The sequence below is a fragment of the Fistularia commersonii genome, chromosome 1, assembly GCF_037954325.1.
Source record: "Fistularia commersonii isolate RoL2024-O1a breed Wild chromosome 1, RoL_Fcom_v1.0, whole genome shotgun sequence".
Classification (NCBI taxonomy): Eukaryota; Metazoa; Chordata; class Actinopteri; order Syngnathiformes; family Fistulariidae; genus Fistularia; species Fistularia commersonii.
This window is the reverse complement of record NC_141284.1, coordinates 12,264,156-12,283,466: the sequence shown is the minus strand read 5'-3', so window position 1 is coordinate 12,283,466 and position 19,311 is coordinate 12,264,156. Positions and strand designations below refer to the sequence as shown.

General features: G+C 41.5%; 2 protein-coding genes across 6 annotated transcripts in view; both read right to left on the bottom strand.

Annotated features, from left to right (window-relative positions):
• The window catches only part of LOC147237372 (palmitoyltransferase ZDHHC14-like), a 54,100-nt gene extending 50,072 nt beyond the window's left edge, over positions 1-4,028 (bottom strand). For both annotated transcript variants that reach the window (XM_086148139.1, XM_086148149.1), the window contains exon 1: positions 2,690-4,028. In XM_086148139.1, the coding sequence (XP_086004265.1) occupies positions 2,690-2,931 (242 nt within the window). In that variant the 5' untranslated portion in view covers positions 2,932-4,028. The remainder of the gene's footprint in view (positions 1-2,689) is intronic.
• Positions 4,029-12,468: 8,440 nt separating this feature from the next.
• The window catches only part of LOC147237371 (AT-rich interactive domain-containing protein 1B-like), a 186,448-nt gene continuing 179,605 nt past the window's right edge, over positions 12,469-19,311 (bottom strand). For 3 of the 4 annotated variants that reach the window (XM_086148124.1, XM_086148097.1, XM_086148105.1), the window contains 7 exons: positions 19,112-19,281; positions 18,170-18,302; positions 17,966-18,082; positions 17,647-17,722; positions 15,857-16,568; positions 15,459-15,589; positions 12,469-15,199 (listed from right to left, as the gene is read on the bottom strand). In XM_086148124.1, coding sequence (XP_086004250.1) covers positions 13,388-15,199; positions 15,459-15,589; positions 15,857-16,568; positions 17,647-17,722; positions 17,966-18,082; positions 18,170-18,302; positions 19,112-19,281 — 3,151 coding nt within the window. In that variant the 3' untranslated portion in view covers positions 12,469-13,387. The remainder of the gene's footprint in view (positions 15,200-15,458; positions 15,590-15,856; positions 16,569-17,646; positions 17,723-17,965; positions 18,083-18,169; positions 18,303-19,111; positions 19,282-19,311) is intronic. The other variant, XM_086148114.1, reaches the window with a different exon arrangement.

The window sequence follows — 19,311 nt, the reverse complement described above, 5'->3', positions numbered from 1 at the left end:
CAACACAAACAAAAAAAACCTCTTACATATCTTATCAAAAGACATTGCTGTTGATGACAACAGAAATCAATGGGCAGGTCTGCTGACTACCACTATGTCTGATAAATGTCTCCTCTCAGCTGATGGGAGTTGGGTGGGGGAGATAGAGTGAGGATAGTCAGGAGGACGTGGCTAGCCTGGGGGCATGGTGGACAGTCTGACAGTGATGTTGGAGGGTGTTTCTAAAATAAAAAACACTACATAAACCAGGGCAATCCAGTGGCATAAACTACCAAGAGTTAGAAATCTCTCAAATTTTTCTATTTTTTTTCTGGGTAGTGGTTAACAACTGTCATCATCCAAAGGGAACATCAACAATTCAAACAGACACTGGGTGTTACACACGCATCTCAATCTGATCATCTCTTGTGCGGTAAGGAGGGTTGGAGGTGATGCATGTCCTTTCATAGACTGTCCTTTGATTCTTAGTTGCATCTGTCTATCCACTAAGGGGACATCCTACTGAATGACTGAGTTGTTTAGAGGTCAGTAACAAGCCAAACATTGAGCAAAGCCTCCCCAAATTACCTTGCTATATTTTAATTATTGGTGTTTATTTAATCAGAATCATCAGATCAGAATACTTTATTGATCCCCCAGGGGGAAATTGCTTTATGAAATAATATGGACAGACAAATAGTACAGCAAAAGAGGGTGTGGAAGTATCAACAACCTAAGCATTGCCTTATGTCCTAGGGAACCAGCAGAATAATTTTGCATACACTCAAATTGGAACAGTGTACAGGGTTGACCAGTTACCTACTTCCTAATCAGTTTAAAGGTACAGAATAACAGCACTAAATATTAAATACTTGGTCAATGAACTATTTTCTTCTCTAAGATAGAACAATTAAAAATTTTACAGGAACCTAAGGAGCAAGTAGCAAACAGAAATGTTTTTATTCACCAACTGTAAAGATTTCTGACAACCAGCACTGAGTAAGACGTGATGAGTTTTGCTGCTGATAGCACCTTTGGGCAAGTCTATATCATAGTGCAAAGACCACGTTTACCCTGCAGATACTGGAATTAACCAACCACTGCACAGATTTTACCCACAAAGCTCTATCTTGCTCTCTCCACCACCTAACACTGATAAAGACTGTCTGATCGAGCAGGATTCTTATCTGAGAAGCAGGAGGTATCAGTGATTACAGAGATATTAATAGGGAAAGAAACAATGCACTATCAACCGTGGTGAGCCCACGTGCTGCTGGACACACACAGGTGCTTGCCTTATCATAGAACTTAACCACTGTGGGCCAATTTAGAACATCTAGGATGAGGTGAAGGTAAAGTGTTGGATGAGACAACGCTGAGATGCACATGCTCTAGCAACTAAAGGTTGCAGTGTTAGAGAGAAGAGTTCAGTCTCCTAGGCTATAAAAGTGATTAAGTTACTTCTGTAAAAGTGGTTAAGCAAATGGAAATTTTTGTATTAGCAGACCCTGACAAGATATTTAGGTGTTATAGTGCCAGCACCTAACGCATGGCAGGATGACTGAAATAAAATGAAAAACCTCGATCCCACAGTATAAAACTAAATTAGGATACATGATAGAGGACATCTGTATTTCAATGTACTTTCAAAGAGTAATTAAGTGGGTGAAAAAAAACATTATTTTACAGGGAAATATTATGGCAACTTGAGGTAATTTTCCTAAAATTGTAGTAGGGCACCATAGAAAATTGAGTTTTGTAATCTCTGTGATCCAGTTGTGATTGTACGTGTCTGCATGAATCAGTTACTTCTTTCACATACAAGAAATCAATTGATATTTGTGAAAAAAAAAAAAAAAAAAAAGTAGCCATAGGCCATACAAAATGTCTCTTTTTTTCCCTTTGAAGCCAAAATTATTTCGCCAGTCAGCATAAAGAAAAGAATAAATGTCTCACTTATAGCATCACCAGTAACGCAGCATGTACAACATGCAAGACTATATTTCAAGGGGGAGACTGTCAACGTTGATGGTGAAGGTTATAAACTGAACTAGGCTATAACAATGATGCAACCTTATCAGATTAGGACTGAGCAAAATTGAATGAAGTCTAATTTTCACGATATTTAGAGGTCTCTTTTTCATAGACATATCTCTCTTTCTCTACCTGGACTGAGAAAACCACATGCGAGATGTGTTTAAACGTGAAACGTGATTAGCAAGACATTATTAAGCTAACAGGGTGCAATTTCAGCTGTCAATTCCAGCATCACCATGTACAAACTTTATATCATCTTTAACAACACACTGTGCATGGGACAGGTAAATACATCAGCATCCCTGTACTGTATCTTGCTCAAGGACATATCATTAAAGTTAATCTCTGTCAACACCGTCTCCTGTCTCCTTTTATTTATACATCATACACTGGCATGTCGCACCCATAAATTGAGACCCACATGAATTCAAAAACAACATACATCTAGTACAGAAAACAAACAAAATATAGCTAAAAAGCAGTTAGCACCGATACTTCTGAGCCCGATGATCACTGGAAACACACTCAACTTCAGTTACGATTACAACTGACTTAGATATAAACTTTTTAATCTGAAAGCAGAGCCCCTGAAATCCCTCCACGCATGTCACTATGTGTGTGTGTCCCTAAACAAATAAACACCACAAAAGGCACTAAACATCACAATACTCACTCGAAGGTGAAGAACAGTCCGCATGTCACCAGAATGAGAACGAGGGTGAGATAGAAGACCCCTGTCTGCTTGGCCATCATAATCCTCCCACCGCAGTAGAATTTATTCCGGCCCGGGAAGGACTCCCATTTCCTCTTTTTGGAGGTCCTTTTCTTGAACGGGGTCTCCATAGGTGTGGAGCTGCGAGTGCTTATTTGGCTGTACTCGCACTCTCTCATGGACTCGGGCACCCCGAGATGCATCAGTTGACGTGTCTCTTGTAAAACAACAACAAAACACGTCCGAATAGACCGAGGTGTCGGTTTCTCTGTGATCAGACCAGAAGAGTGTAACTCAGCTGAGTGACTCCGTTCTCACATTTTCACGTCACGGGGATGAGAGGGGGGTGAAGAAAGTTTGCGAAGCCCTGCAATTTAAAACTGAGCCGCCCTTGGGTGAGTTCGATAACACTACGTGTATAAGTACCACAGAAAGTTAGGTGGGTCCAGCAAGTCGAATAAATGACGTTTTGTTGTCAAAAAGCTATCTTGTACCAATAACACGGCTTTTTGTAAACCTGGCTCGCCCCCGTTCAGCGCTCCAAAGTGCTGCTAAAGCTAACGCGGCTAGCGACTTCATAAAAATGACTGGTGAAATTATGTTAGCACTTTGGTTAACTAGTGCGATTAAGGGCTAGCTTTCCGCCAGCGACACTACGATAAGGTTTTCCCGTGGCAATTTCTGAAAACTCCCCGGCACAAAAACCTGCAGCTACAGAGGGCTTCTTGGCTACGCTGTCAACACGGTATTACCGAGACCATGTTTTCACGTCCCGGCTATGTTTGTCTGCTGAAGGGGGCACAGGGGAAGCGCTGCCTTTCCGAGGGAAAGTAAGACTGGTCGCGTTGTCGGGGTGTTGTCACGTCCGTGTTACGACTCCTCTTCGTTATCCCGGTTTGTGGCGAGCTGACGACAAAGCGAAGCATTCCATTTTAAAAGTTCGTTTTTGTTCTGAAGAGTAAACATTTGGGTTGAAATTACAGCATGACGCCGAGGAACTTCCGTTTAAATAGGAAGGCGAATCTAGAGAGAGAAAGCACGGTACGGTTTCCCTCAGACGAACTCCGGCATCCCGGCTAGCCGCCGCTCGGGAAGACGGGCGTTCGAAAAACGGAGCAGTGCAGGACCCTCACAGACATCTTCACGGCGGCGATCGGCCGATAATCGGTGTAAGCCTTCACCCATCAGCCCTCTGATCGGCGAGAAGTTGTAGCTTTCTCCGAGAAGCGTGCGGACAGAGCCAGCAAACCGTCATCAGTTCGCATCACGTCCCGATGACAACCACCATCATCACGGCAGCCTGCTCCTCCCCCTCCGTCCGAGACTGAAGTCACTCGCGGGAGGACGCGGGACACGTTGAAGGGGTTCCCAACCCGGAGAGCGGGGACCTCCGGGCGGACGTGAATGGTGCTCGCCCATGTTTCAGTATGGGGTGTTAAGGCGCTCTCTGCGATGGTTCAGCACCAGATTCGTGCTGCTGGGCCTTGTGGAAGGATATAATATGATGCGGCAAAATATCAAATGACAGCCAGCCAGTTGCATAACAACATCAAACTATTTAGGTGAGCAAAACAAAGACAGCGACATGTGTATGAGTATATATCATTGAATAGCCAATGAATTGTTGTTTCAGCTTAAAAGAAAGTGATGGGCTCCAACAGGGATTCTGTACAGCCTTTTTCTGGTGTGTGAAGATAGAGCAGGAGCTGTGGTGTTTGAGCAACATCTAGGACTTTCTCTCTGAATATACTCAGTGCTTGAATTTTTGAAATGTAATTCTTGATCATTCAAAAAATAAGCATATACAGGTTGTACTCCGCTTCTCACCCAATGACAGTTGGGGGCAGCCCCAGTATCCTTGCTACCCTAAGAGCAGGATAAGCAATAAATAACAAATTTATGTATATCAGTTCATCCATTTTCAATACTGCTGATTCTTGTGTGCAAACTCCACACAGGGAGCCTCCCTTTGGGAATCAAATCAGGGTCCTTCTTCCTGTGAGGTGGAAGCACTAACCGCTGCACCACCTAAAGAGCATGTAAAATTTAATGTACCAGTTTTTAATATACTGACATGACACTAAAATGTGCCGATACCATTCTCTCAGTCCTGACAGATGACAGATCTCAGCATTTTCAGGAAATGATGATATTTTCAATTTTTCTTAACTGAACTATTTCTTAACTTTCCTAACTATAGAATTATTTAAACGAGTAAAAATGCATTGAGGTATCCGAACTGCTGCAAATGGTCTGAGTCAACAAATTTATCATTACTCCTCGTCTTGGAGAAACAACACCCATCCTAATCAACTGAAAAGTACTCTTTAAGTATAAGACCAGACAAGCAGAGATAAATGTCCAGAGATGGAGCGTCTGTTGGATACACAGATCGAGGGATACGTTTACATTGGGAGAATGCCCTACAGGCAGACCATGATGCCTGTTTGATTCAAAATTCAAAGCGTTTATTGTCACTTGCGCATTGTAGAAATGTGTACAATGTACAGAGTAGAAACATACATAGTAAAATTCTTACTTTGCTGTCCACAGTGCATTTATATTTGTATTGATAAGAAATAATGATGACTTAGACATTATTATAAATATGAGCAGTGTAGCAGTGCAATAAGACATTTGAGTGCAGCTTGGTGTGCAATTCACAAAGTGCAAATGCAAGGATGAGTGCAGTTTAAATGGGTAGTAGTTCCATGTGCAGATGAGCGCAGCACTGACTGTGCTGCATGTGAAGTACAGAAGAAAAGAAAAATTAGAGTCAGCTGTTTTAGTGTCAAGCTTTTTTTAATAAAAATGTTTTGTATACTCAAGATGGTATCAAAATCTTTGTCATCATTTTTTACATCATCCCTTTTGAGTAAACTACAGCATGTAAAATTTTTTTCCTCTAAACTAGGTCATTTAGACAGAGTAAAACAAGACCACCATACTTTGTGTGTGTGTTTTTTAAGAGCCCCCTATCTAGTGTTTGATTACAACCCTTTCTATGAATTATATGATTTTATGGACAAATCTGGAATCGAAATGGGGTATTATTTCTGATGTGGGATATATATACTGTCAGTTACTCTTTTGCCCCCAAACAGCGATGGGCCATGAAGCCATGGCTTAGGTTTGATTCGCATCTTTTACACTGGATGTCCTTCCTGACGCAACCCTCTGCATTTATCTAGGCTTCGGACTGGCTCAGGGAGACACTGGCCTGTGGCGCCCCGAGGCTGCATTGGATACTTGACAGCCTCTCACCCATAAACACAGTTGGTCTCACTGATATTCGTCTGCCTGTGTTTTCTGGTGATCCTTGACAGAGACTGATTCAGCACCATGCTCTGCTAAGGTTTATGACAGTGTATTTCTATTTTGCTGTTGCAATCTTCATCCGCATTGTTAATGTCTTTGCATAGAAGCCAGCTGCCACTGTACCTTCTTGTGGAGTGAGGAAAGTGAAAAATGTTATGAATGATCTATTAAGATTGATTAAGGACCATGTCAGAATTCATCTGCTTAAGGAAGGTCACAATGCAAAGGACTATTCACATGCAGAATTTAGCATAAATACTAATGGCCATGGCAATAATGCCTGCAATTCTTTATCTCTGTTACAATAACCACTGATGTATTTTATTCTTTTAACAGATCAGTGTCATATGAATTGCAAATAAGGAGATATGACAACCTAATAGTCAAAATCATGCTGCCATTATCTATGTCTGCATTATTGTGTCAGGGTCTGCAGGGTGCTTTGCAGTTATCTTACCTAGCAAAAATTGAAGTGATGAGCTGTCAATGCAACAGTTTCTCTGTATAACAGTATTTCTGTTCTTTCTTTTTGTGGTTTAAAATTCTGGAATAATCTGTCCTGGTTCGAAAATTTTCCAATCAGAGGTTAGCCAAAGTCCATAAGGTCTGAGGCTGTGAAAATCAGATTTTTTCAAAGTGACTTAAACCATTTAAACATGTCTACTGCATAACCGGTTTTGTAACACATGTTTATATACACAATTCAAAAAAGATTCTTAAAATAGTTTGGTAAGGTTTTGAGAGAAAAAATCAAACGTATGTTCATTTTTCCTTGCGAAGGTGTGTTCCTATATTCCAAGGTATTCCTTTGCTCTACATGTTACCTAATGGAGTCAGGACGTGTATGGGGTAAATAAATCAATATAAATCAATGAGTCCGTATGGAAGATCTAGTTAGTTCTCAAGAGTGTCCTATCAACAAATAAGAGCACTCTGATGTTTTTTCCTCTCCTCCCATCTATTATTCACACCTCACAAATTTCTCATGACTCATTTATTGAAGGATGCTCTGCAACAAGCAAAACAATTTAAGACACCTCAAGTGTCATAATCAAAAAGTGTGTGTGTGTGTGTGTGTGTGTGTGTGTGTGTGTGTTTGTGTGTTTGTGTGTGTGTGTAAATAAATAGGGGGGGGTCACACCAAGAAAAGGGCTGGAGAGGTAGTAGGAACTTTACCTAAAACTGAGTATTCAGTGAAGTCTGAATGTTCCAAATTGTTGTTGCTTTCAACGCTGTAATGTTTCAACATTTAAAGGAACCTTTACATTTTAGCAAATCTTGCATTGAAGGTAATAAGGGCACTCTAGCAGTTTGACAAATGTTTTCAAAATAGAATTGCAATCTGGTGTCTCTCTGCACCCCATTTCCACTGCCACTTCTGTGTTTTTATTAGTGTAATCAACAAGATATTATCCCCCCCAAAATCCTCATGTAATCATCTACAAATTAGTCAAAATCCTACACTCAAATGTGTAAACATCAAGATTTGCTTACTGCAAAATAGTAAAAAATGACATGAATGACAAGAGCAAAACACCCTTACAAATGTTGAGTAAACTAAATTTGTATTTATTGAAATAATATAATAATATGTATGTGTATGTGAGGGGGTATTACTTGGTGATATTTGTGGCAGGTGTACTTTATATTTTATATTTTGCTGAGAGCTTCTGAATGCAGTATTCAAACACATAAAATGAAATTACCCCAGTTATTCATCCCTCTGCTGTTCTCACTTCTCCAAAGAGCTTTGTAACTGTAATAGTAATAGTTGAATGCAGTATAAAGTGGCCGTGCTATACTTTTCATACAACTTTCATACTATTTCCCACACTACCACATATTCATCCGTCCATCCATCTTCTCCCACTTATCCGGAGTCAGGTTGCGAGGGTTACAGTCGGAGCAGTACCAGACCTCCCTCTCCTCCGCCACATGGTCCAGCTCCTCCTGGGGACCACAAGGCATTCCCTCGCCTGGACTTGGGTCATAGCCCCCCAAAGCTATGCCCGGGGAAGGGGCTTGGCGGCAAGTGCTTGGTGGCCGTGTCTTTAGCCATGGGGCCCAGCCGGAAGGAACGACATGGGTCCCTCTTTCCTTGGGTGCAGTGTGAGCCGGGCGGTAGCTGGAGTGGGGGACCTTGGTGGTCCGATCCTCGGCTGCAGAGGCTGGCTATTGGAACTAGCACAAATCTCATCAGAAAAGCACAGAAGAGTTAATTTAGTATAGTATTGAAGCATATGTGCTCTTTTCACATCCTCAATGAGCTTCCTTAATGAGGGTCTGTTAAGGTCAGTCTTGTAACAGAATGCATGTTGAAATGATTTAAAATTGTTGGAGACGAATATACAATGCCAAAAGCAAACAATGTTGACTGTAAACCGTATAATGACCAGGATTTTTACTGGTCATACAAATGCTGTTTCTACTGAAAACAGCCAAGAGATGTTGTCAGCTAGCCCATGTCCCACTTTAATTCCACACAAGGTTCGTGGGTAACTTCCTGTTCCGGCTGCATTCGTACAAATGATTGTATCATCGGCCTACAGCTCTTCTGTCACCTGTCCTCCTCTTAACACCTACTCTCTCTCTCTCTCTCTCTCTCTCACGCTCTCTTTTTTACACATACACAAACACACACGTACATCCACTTCCTCATGTAATGCAGGAGTCACCCGAGCATTATATTCATACTCCCACAGCTGCTAAACAATTATCCACTTTCTCAGGAAAGAGAGGAGGTCTTGCCATGCTGAATGTGAGTGAACCTAATTGCAGTGAGGATGTTGAGCAACAGACTTTCTCTTTACTTTCATGTGCTGCCAGTTCATTTGTGGTACAACACTAGGTTGGAAAATGATCACTAAGTTCTTGGCAGAAATAAAAGAGCACTTTAGGCTTTGGTTGATCATAGTGGTATTCTTAGGCTGTGATTGTGTAGCCTCAGTCATACCAGCCATGGTTTTTGGCCTGCATTTGGACATTGTCAGTGGGACCTTCACAAGTTCTATCCGCCCACTGTCCCCCATCGGCTAAGTCAAGCGTTCTGACAGCACATGCTACAATAAATCTGTATGACTGAACTGCCTGGCTTCCAGATCAGCTCTTGGCATTGTGAAACAGCAAAGACCTATCTGGAACTGTTTTTGGACATGAAATGGGTGATCATGAACTTTGATTCTGAATCCAAGAACAACACGGGACAAAATCGCGTCCTACTTTAGCCTTTCGTCAAGGAAATCTTGAATAACTTTTAAAACTGAACAATGTATGTCATGGTTTTGCGTGAAAGACTGCAATTTAATGTGAACAGCCTGATCTAATAACATCAACCACAATCAAGAAAAAGAAAGAAAACAGATTAGTACAATGAAAGAGGCTGACTTCTCCCAGCATTTTTGGTAGTGTGTAAAAGGGGAGCTTCACCCCAAAATCTAATCAGTATCCAGGGCTATTCAGCCAAGAAGATCACATTTGTGTGACACGCTGATTATGGCAATATATGTTAGGGAAATAAATATCTCTGCCTTTGCTGAAATAAAAAGGAAGAAATCTGTAAACACTCAACAGTGAGGCCATTTTGTGGTTACTCTCGGCTGTTACAAGCATTTTTTTTCTAAATGAACTTAACCCCTGGCCTTCTATGTGTAGCTTCTCTCAATTGAATGTGAGAAATATCTGGAGTTTCTCAAACATATTTTTGATGCTGTGAATATATCATCAAGAATGTCATAGCCAGTAAGGATTAAGGAATGTGCGTAGTAATTTCAGGTGCAGCGCAGTACTCCTGATATCAGCCAGGTGCTTGCCATAAATGTTGCTATGGTAACCTGCTGAAATTCTTATCTGATAGACTATGTACAGTGTTGAATTCTCTTTTCATTCAACCTTATCTCCAAAGCAACCAAGTTTTGAATATTTTTTTATGATTCCTGTGCTGCTGAAAATACCGGTCATTATGGAAATACAAATATGTATATGCAAATATGGCATATGCTGATGTGCCAATAGCTCATCTTGTGTTTAAGTAACAAGGCAGTGATATGAAGTACTGTAACTGATAGTACTTGTACTTTCGCAACATTCTATCATTAGTGTCAGTCATTATCAATGACTGATATTACTTTTATTTTGTGTAGGATGATGATGAGTCAGTTGTGAAAGGTCTCCATGGTCATGATTGGTCATCTCATTTCAACTCTTCCTCCCCATGTGAGAACAAACAACAAGACCCAGACAACCAGCTTAACAGACCAAATTGTGAACCACCTTCTCTGCTGCTGCGGCTGTTTGATTTGGATAAGAAAAGTCTCTTTCAGAGACCACCGTTAACCAAGGACAAGCCCAGCTTCTTCACAGCCACCACGTCCATACTGTCAGAGCTTGATGACTCAGCTTCTCAGAGGCACAGGAGTGTGGGAGGTTTTCTCTTGCGGTCGTCTGCCTACGTGAAATGCATCAGCCATCACTAAAAGAGTACTAAAATCCACTTTCAGTCAAAATTCTAAATGACAGGGACAACCTGACAACTCTGAGAGGTGTGTGGGCTGTAACTCTTTAATGTGCAGTTGGCATATATGAAGCAACAATGCTCCTCATATTAGTAAGCTATGATGACAAGATACATCTTTTTGTCTCCATGGCAACGAGCTTCAGTTGGAAATCATTTAGATCGCAAACAGCCTTCAGTACCATGTGTAACTATGTCTAAGGTGTCTGTTTGTCTCCAGAAAGATGGAGATGCGTGATTATGCCCACTGCTTTCTAAAAACTGAGCCCACACTCATCCTTTGAAGCCAAACCTGTGATTTTTATTACCTGTTTTGTCATCTTGAGGAATGCTGTTATAAGAGGCTGCCAGAAACAGGACTCGGTATTATGTTCATGCTTCTGGAGGAAGGACATACATTAAAAAAAGGAAATAACTCCGGCAAAGGGAGTAAATGGGGTACTTCCAGGTGATATTGGATTCAAGTGATATCTGATGTGTCAGAAACGTGAATGCAAAAGGCTGAAAGAAAGTGGGTCTCTGACTGAGCTCTTTGACCTCTTTCTTGATGAAAACTGCTATCAGTAATTCTTTTATGATTGTATTTTGTAGAATTAATTTTTTCAATTATCTATTAATTAGGTGAATATTACTAATTAGGAATATTTACTAATTCTTCTTCTCCTCCTTTGGCTTTTCCCTTTAGGGGTCGCCACAGCGAATCAACTTTCTCCGTCTAACCCTCTCTGTATCCTCCTCTCTCACAACTACCTTCATATCCTCTCTCACTATGTCCATAAATCTTCTCTTTGGTCTTCCTCGAGACCTCCTGCCTGGCAGCTCCAATTCCTGTGTACTTACTAATTATAGTCCTGAAAACAAGTTTTATACTGAAGAGATGGAGAAATACAGCAGAACTAATTATTCGTTGGTGCCGTTCCTTTGGATCTAAAGAGTTACACTTTAATCTACCAAGTCCAGATAGCTTTGATTCAGCTCTACTTACAACCTTTTAGAAGTACACAGATGGTAATCTTTGATTTGTCTCACACTGGGCTATGAATGTGTTCTAAATTTTCTAAATCTGTAATGATCCATTTTAGATTCGATTTTAGATTCAAAATGGTCATAACCAGAAGTATCAACACACAAGCTGGCAATATCTTAAGAAAATTAACAACTGCTTAAAATCCACATAGATTTTCTCTTGTAGACAAAAGTTATATTGAAAACAATGTGTTTCAAAGCATGAATGAAATGACATTTTTCAAATGGTAATAGTTTATGCAATAGAAATATGAAACTGATATTCTTTGACGTGAGGACATTTCTAGCATGCGTGGGAGGGCCCTGAAGTCACACTTGAACAGTTATGTCAAAGTTAATAGAATCACAAATAACAACATGAACACCTGATGATGTGGCACCAAAGTCTTGGCACAGTCTTTTGTATAGTGACTTGTTGCATGACTTTTATCAAATGGTCAGAGCAATCAGATCTATCTGTGATTAAATTTAGATGAATGGAATAAGACGCAGACGTGAGCAGTTGATGTTTGTTTTATTGGCCTAAGATTGTCTGGATATAATGCAACATCTCCGGTGCTTCACAATGTTCATCGTTCATTTTATTTGTGACATGTGCAGCACAGAGTATAAATGTGTATACTGAATAAAAGAGACATTTGAGTCATACGAAAAAAAAGGCCAATTTTACAATGAGCATTCAGGACATTTTGATGGTTCTTTTCGCACATTTCAATTAGAACATTATCCAGATTAAAAAATCTGCCAGGTTGACATGAACAGAGGAATGTAACAAACAAATATGATCCGTTTTCTGATGGAACTCCAATGTATCCTCTCATCCTGGCACTTCCACATTGGATTACCAAAGCGATTGTTTTCTCAGCTATAATACAATGCATACAGAATTTTTTTCATTTTTTTCTCCTTTTTTTACATTGAAACATCAGTTACATCTGCCATGTTCAAATATTTGACCCCATTAACAAAATATGTATCATAACAATAAAAGCATAAGTTGTGGACAGAAAGTCAACATCTCATGTTTGAATGAGAAAGAAATAAATGTGTCCCCCCCATTATTTATATACAGTGATGAAAAAATACAGATGATACACAAGTGCTCATGAAACACAAAGTTCATCTGCGAAAAGTACTTGAGGATATGATTGATGAAATCAGACACAATTTCAGACAGATGCGCCTCTCTCCTATTGATTGGCTGGTGAAATGCTGCCTCCTCATGGCCTAAAGCGCACACTGCAGGGTCTTTAAAGAATTACATCATCTTGGGACCACGTCCTCTAGTCCTATTGCACATTTTTATCTTCCAGCGAAGGAGACATTAACATTTCAATGTAAAAAGTCAGTGTTTTTTTTTTTTCCACAACTGCTGGCAAAAAGTTCAAACTACTGTACAGTGTCACAGTTTAAATAAATACTCTCCATTAACAAAATGTTGATGAGTATATTATAGTATTTATAAAACTGAAAAACATCTCAGCAACTCATGGACTCAAAAGGAACTATATAATTCAGCACCAACATCTGGTGGCAGCTTTGGCTAAAAAGTAAACAAAAAGAAACAAATGCTAAACAAAATATCAAACATTGCAATCCAACACCATCAGGTATTAAATATTTGTATTCAAATGAAATCCTTTTGAAACAGGGCCAGGGAACTATACATATATATTTCATTTGTGGTTGTTATTTTAACATTTTTAACCTTTTTCTTGCTTTGATAAATAATAATCATAAAAAACCAACACTGAAATATTTGGTCCACCTCAAGGTCTGCCAAGTGAAACCTGCTGCTCCTCTTGTCATACTTTTCCCAAGTGAAATAGAACTTGGCAAATAATGGCCACCACTCCTGCGTTGAGCACCGAGGAAATGGAAATGTCCAACAATCTGCTTTCGTATAGCACAAACTCTCTTTTGTTTTCCTCCACTTGAGCCATGGCCAAAAGACCTTTAGCTGCTCTGCACATCATACTTATGCTAGGCGGGTCCGTATGGGTGTGTGCAATGTGCAGCAAGCTGTGAGGGTTCTGCTGGTACTGCGCCATACTAACTCCATCCTCCAAAAAGCCCACCAAATTACCCACGCTTCCTTTCTGAATGGCTATGGTTCGTGCTGCCATCTGGTCTCCTTGAGCTAGGTGGGAAAGGATAGCCACTGCCATCTCCCTGTACACCTGGGCTTTCCTCTGCCCGATGTAGCAGACCAACACCGTGAAGAGTTTCTCCTGCCGACTGAAAGGTGGTGTAGCAAGTAGGAGGTCGACATTGCCATCTTGGATGCTCAGTTTGCAGAGGCACTCCAACACTAACTTCTGTGGAGAGAGCTGTGAGTACGGTGCTGCTGACGGGAAGGGGTCCTGTGCTTCTGCTGAGGGGCACACCATCCAGTGGAGGAGGCCATCCAAAATGGGAAGGCAGATAGTGTCTGGATAGGTAGAGAGATCTAGCTGGCCTGAGATGTTGGCCAGAGTGACCATTGCATTTTCCCTGAGAAGACTCAGACACCCCCACCACCACTCCTCTTTGCTGCTCGACTGACCCTTGTCCTGCTGTTCATCTCTCTGATAGCTAGGAGGTGACCTGTTTCTCTCTGGGTGCTGGTGATGCAGCAGAAGAAGCCTGCCCAGAAGAAGAAGCAGAGCAGGGTGGCGAGACATCTCTGAGTCATTCCCCGGGATGAAGGACAGACCTCGGACTATGTTGGAGATGCAGAGGCAGCGCTTGGACAGAGAGTCCTGCCAGGCGGAGATAGTGGAGAGTGGCGCCTCATCCAGGCAGCGTGGCTCATCCTCCAGTAAAGTGATGTGGTCCTGTTCCCCATCTAGATGTACCCTAAAAGGGTAGGATGGCAATGACCGTGCAGGGTGGGCAGAAGAGAGGGCATCAACTCTTGCACACAGAACATCATCGATGGTAGCAGTGATATGTTTCTTCCCATTGTCCGTCTTGCTATCCTGCATATTGTCTTTTGGCGCCTTTTTTTCCTCACTGGTGACTAGCTTGTTTGGGGGCTCAAAGTAAGTCTGAATATGGGCAGTTGAGTCACCTCCCCCTGCTTGCCAGTGCAGCAGCCCACTGGTAAACTCCGAGATGCAACCCAAGTGATCCGCCATGTCTTCAATTAGCTCACTTTTATCAACAATCTTAATCGGCAGCTTATCATACTTTCCAGATTGTTTAGGTCTGACTTCCTGCTGCGTGACAGGTGGCTCATCACACTCCGCCTTACTTTCTCCTTTATTTTCACTCTCCTCTACTTCTCCTTTTTCCTGGTCTTCTTTGTTCTTTTGCTCATTTTTTATTGTCACCTCTGGCTCCTGCCCCTCCCCATTCCTGTCAGTTGACTCCAACATAACAGTACCTGGGATTGAGTCCGCTACAACAGCCTCCGCCTGCTCCTGCAGTAGTTCTTCATTTGTGACAGATTCAGACTCAGGTTGGACTGCACAGCCTGTTTCATGGTCAGAGACGGTTTCTTCTTTCTTGTCAGAGGTTTGGCTCACAAGGCTTTTCTGGGACACACTGCCTACTTCTGACTCTTCCAGAATGCCAAAGATCTCAATCAGACAGCGGCGGTAGTATTCCACAATTAGCTCCAGGAAGCCAGGCAACTGTGGGGACAATTAGCATATAAGTCAACAGTGTGACCAGAGAGATCAATAATGTGTTGTCAACGAGTTATACACAGTGGACCCATATTGAAATTCCGATTTGCTGTTTTCATACTGTAATCCCAGATTACAAGGATTGTTGAATATCTTTAGTTGATCCAGAGTTGATCCATTAATTCACAATAAGAGAATAAATGTTACAACCACCCAATTTATGCTGACAGTCCTCAGTGAGGTATTTCAATGAAACTAGTTTTACCTGGGAGAGGTTGAAGGAGGCCACAGTGCTATCGTCATAGAGCAGGATGTTGATAGTGTCTAGAGCCCACGTGCTCTCTGCTAGCAAGCCTGACTTTAGAGACATCATCACGCGCCAGGCCTCAGGCATTCCTAAGAGAAAAACACAGATAAACACAGATAAACACAGAAAAACACTCTCTTTCTGTAACGGGTGAAAAAATTGTGAAAAGGATTTGTCAGATGATAAACTTCACACTGAACTGCGGAAGCTACTGTAATTCATTTTTCACATTTGATCTCATGTGGAAAAGTCATATTATTATCTTGAAATACTTCATCAATCCATACATACATTGGTGCTATACCTGTCTAACTAATCACTATTTATTAAAATTACAAATCACTGCTCCAAATCACCTGTGTCCTTAGAGGTAAGTTTTCGGCGAGGTTTGAGAATTGGCATTGTGACTTCAACTGATCCTGGAGGGTAGTTGAGGTCTCTCCTCAAGTTAGGAGGGTATTGACCCAGTGGCCCACTGCCCTGTGAGCCAAACACGTGCATCCCAGGCTTCGATATCTTCATTGGAGTCAAAAAAGCTGTTTTGCTGGGTGACATTCGAGAGTCCATGGAACGCTGGAACGCCCCTGGGCTGGGTGCTCTTGGTAGATGATTTGCTATGGAGTTCGAATACGAAGACAGAGGCTGGCGTGACGACAAACTTGATGATGTCATGTAGGGAGACTGCCGATGCCACTGTTCCTGCCCGTGCCTCCCATCCATATCATCTCTACCAACTGAACTGTAGGAAGACATTTGAGATGGAGGGCCCTGGCGGTTGGGATAGGGATAGCCCAGGTCAGTTCTGGATGGCCACATGTTGGGGCCATCAGCAATGTGGTTAGGAGGTGGGCCCCCGCCCATCATGCTGTGCTGGCTCTGCCCTGAAGGGGCCATGCGGTCTCTGGGGTAGGGGTAGGGGAACTGTCCTTGGATAGGTCTGTGCTCAGAGTAACCGCCGAAGTGATTGTACATGTCCGAGTGCTGGTTTGGGTACTGCATGGGATAAATGTCACTCTCATGTCTCTTGGGTGGGGGTCCATACATACCATCCATGGGCCGCTTGTAGCCCTGCCGAAGCAGAGGTTTGAATAGTTAGAGGCAGTTTTTGCACGCATACAACACATAGCTTTGTCACCAAAAAAAATGATAGAAAAGAGCTCTACATTGTTCCGCAATAAAAGCACATCCTTATGTGTCTGTAGAAGTTCGATCAAGTTTTGTCAATGAATGCACCAGATGGAGGTGCCACACTGCTTTTCGCCATGGCTAAGTCAAAAAAAAGATTACCGGTAAATGAAAGACAAATATATGCCATGTTATCGCATTTAAAAGTAGCCTGTACATTTTCAGTCATATTGTGTACTTTTCTGTAGCTTTCATTTTCATTCAGAACATACATTTCAGCTAAAACTGCAGGTTTTAGTCTTTTCTCTGCTTGATATTCTCTGCAGTTTGTTTTCTTCTCTTGAGTTGAATTGAAATTATATCAGTTTCCAGTGATCAGTTTAGCTTCAAGAAATTATGTTTAATAATTTGTAATAACTTTTATACATAGTTGCTTTTTGTACGTCTTAGAAATACAATTATTGCAAATACCCTTAAACTTTCTATCTTAATGTTATTAGGAAAATTCTAATTTCCCAGGCTGGGGAAATCTCATTGCATAAAAAGCAATCTTATTTTCTCCCCTTCACCTTAATTTTATTAAAAGATATTGCCACCTGTTTTGTATTTCATTCATATTCACACTTTATAAATATCATTTTCATTCAGCCTTATGGGCAACACGATTAAGTCTTTTTGAATTTTATCATTACCCTTAGTAATCGCCATATTAATACTAATAAAACAGATGACAATAAAATTACTTGGAGCTACAGGAACACATGAATCCTGGAGGATTGTGATCTCTTATCTTATCAGGACAAGGTGAGGTATATGGCATATATTACCAAAATGATGTCAACTGAAAGAGCCATAGTTGTGCTGTTGAATGTTCTGGATAGACTGGGAAATGACTTTGCTTACCTTAAATTTTAAATTGCCCAACATGTTAACATGAATCTTTAATTTTAAAGGTTTTGAAGGAGTGGTCTTGCCATTCGTAGTGACAGAGGACTGACGACATACAGATTCTGTTACTCACCTGTTGCTGGGGAAACATCCCGGAGGGATGCATCCCATATGGCATGCTGGAATACTGCTGACTGTAGCCATCATGTCTGAAATAGAGCACAGGGGAATTGTAACTATCTACTGTAAAAGCCAGATATCTAATATGATAAAACTACAGTATATAGAGGCAATTAAAATAGTAATATATGAAGCTGTTTGACCAACTTTCAACAAGGTCCTTTAGTGGCACACACACACACACACACAAACACACACACACACACACGCATGCACGCATGCACGCACGCATGCACGCACGCATGCACACACTCACACACATGCATACTGACCTCTGCTGTGAAGGGTATCTGCTGGAAGAATACATGTTACCCTCACTATTTGGTCCCATGTGGTTCTGACTCCCAGGGGGACCCATATTCCCCTCCATTCCCATCACATGCTCTGGTCTGAAGTTCAAACAGTAATCACATCATCACGAGTCCTAATTAACTTTTACAATAAAAAAACTCACATATACATTGCGAAGTGCTTACCTCCTGTCATAGCTTGGCCCATATGGGTATTGTGACCGTTGGCTCATGCTCAGGGCTGTTGGGGGCCGTCCATATATGTCCTGTATACCACCACTGGGCATCTGGCTTGGTATGTAGGGGTCGGCTCCTGCCACTGAGAAGGAAGAAAGGGAAACAGATGAATTTCAGAATTTGTCATCTGTGAATAGCATCACATCTGAACAGAAATTCCATTAAGAATGTAAAACAGAGGTACCCAAAAGCTCCTCATGTTAAGGACGCTATCGTTCTTACAGCCATAACTCCAGCAGGTGGCAGCATTCCTCTATAAATATACGTCACTCTTCATGTTTTTACTTATTGTTCCCACATTGTAACTATAATGAAGCGGCTAACAACAATCAGCCATGTTATTTATTCACAAACACACGCCTTAGGCTTCAGAGGATCAAACATCCTTTCACAAACTTCTGTTTGTTCTGAAAGTATAGACTCCGCTATATGAGCTGGTCAGAACAGGTGCTTCACAGCAGGGTGGAAAGGGTGAAAGGTTGAAATAGAGGGGGTGATGAAAAGGATGAACAAAGTTAGGATGAGACGAATGCTAAGCTATAAGAACATCAGAGGGACTTGTGCTACAGCAAACAAAGATTTTTAATCTCCTTTCATATTTCCAGGACCAGAACATACACTTGTCCTTAGCAGACATGGATACGAGATGATGTATTAGATCAACACAAGAGACAGTAGTCTTGTGGAGTCACATAGAAAAGTAAAGTCACATGTTAACATATTTCAGAGATTCCACAAAATTAAATTGTTAGACATCTAAAGAAAATAACTGTTACTTTATTGGTTTGTGTCACAACAAAATAAGTTTACACCTCAAACAAAACTTGACCTTAAAATTCTACTAGGAATTAATGTTTGGGTGAGAGGTGCCACAGCATGTGCCTCACTCACTCTTCCTCATGCCAGCAAAAGGGTCCTTAGCATCGTAGTGCATCCTCATCATCATGTCAGGCATCCCCAGTCCCTGCTGGTAAGGAGCTGAGGGTGGCAGGGAGGTAGCACGCTTCTGGAAAGCTGGGTCACTGACCTCTGAGAAGGGGTCCTGTACGCTCACACTACTCCTAGACAAGGCGGGGTGAGAGGGAGGGACA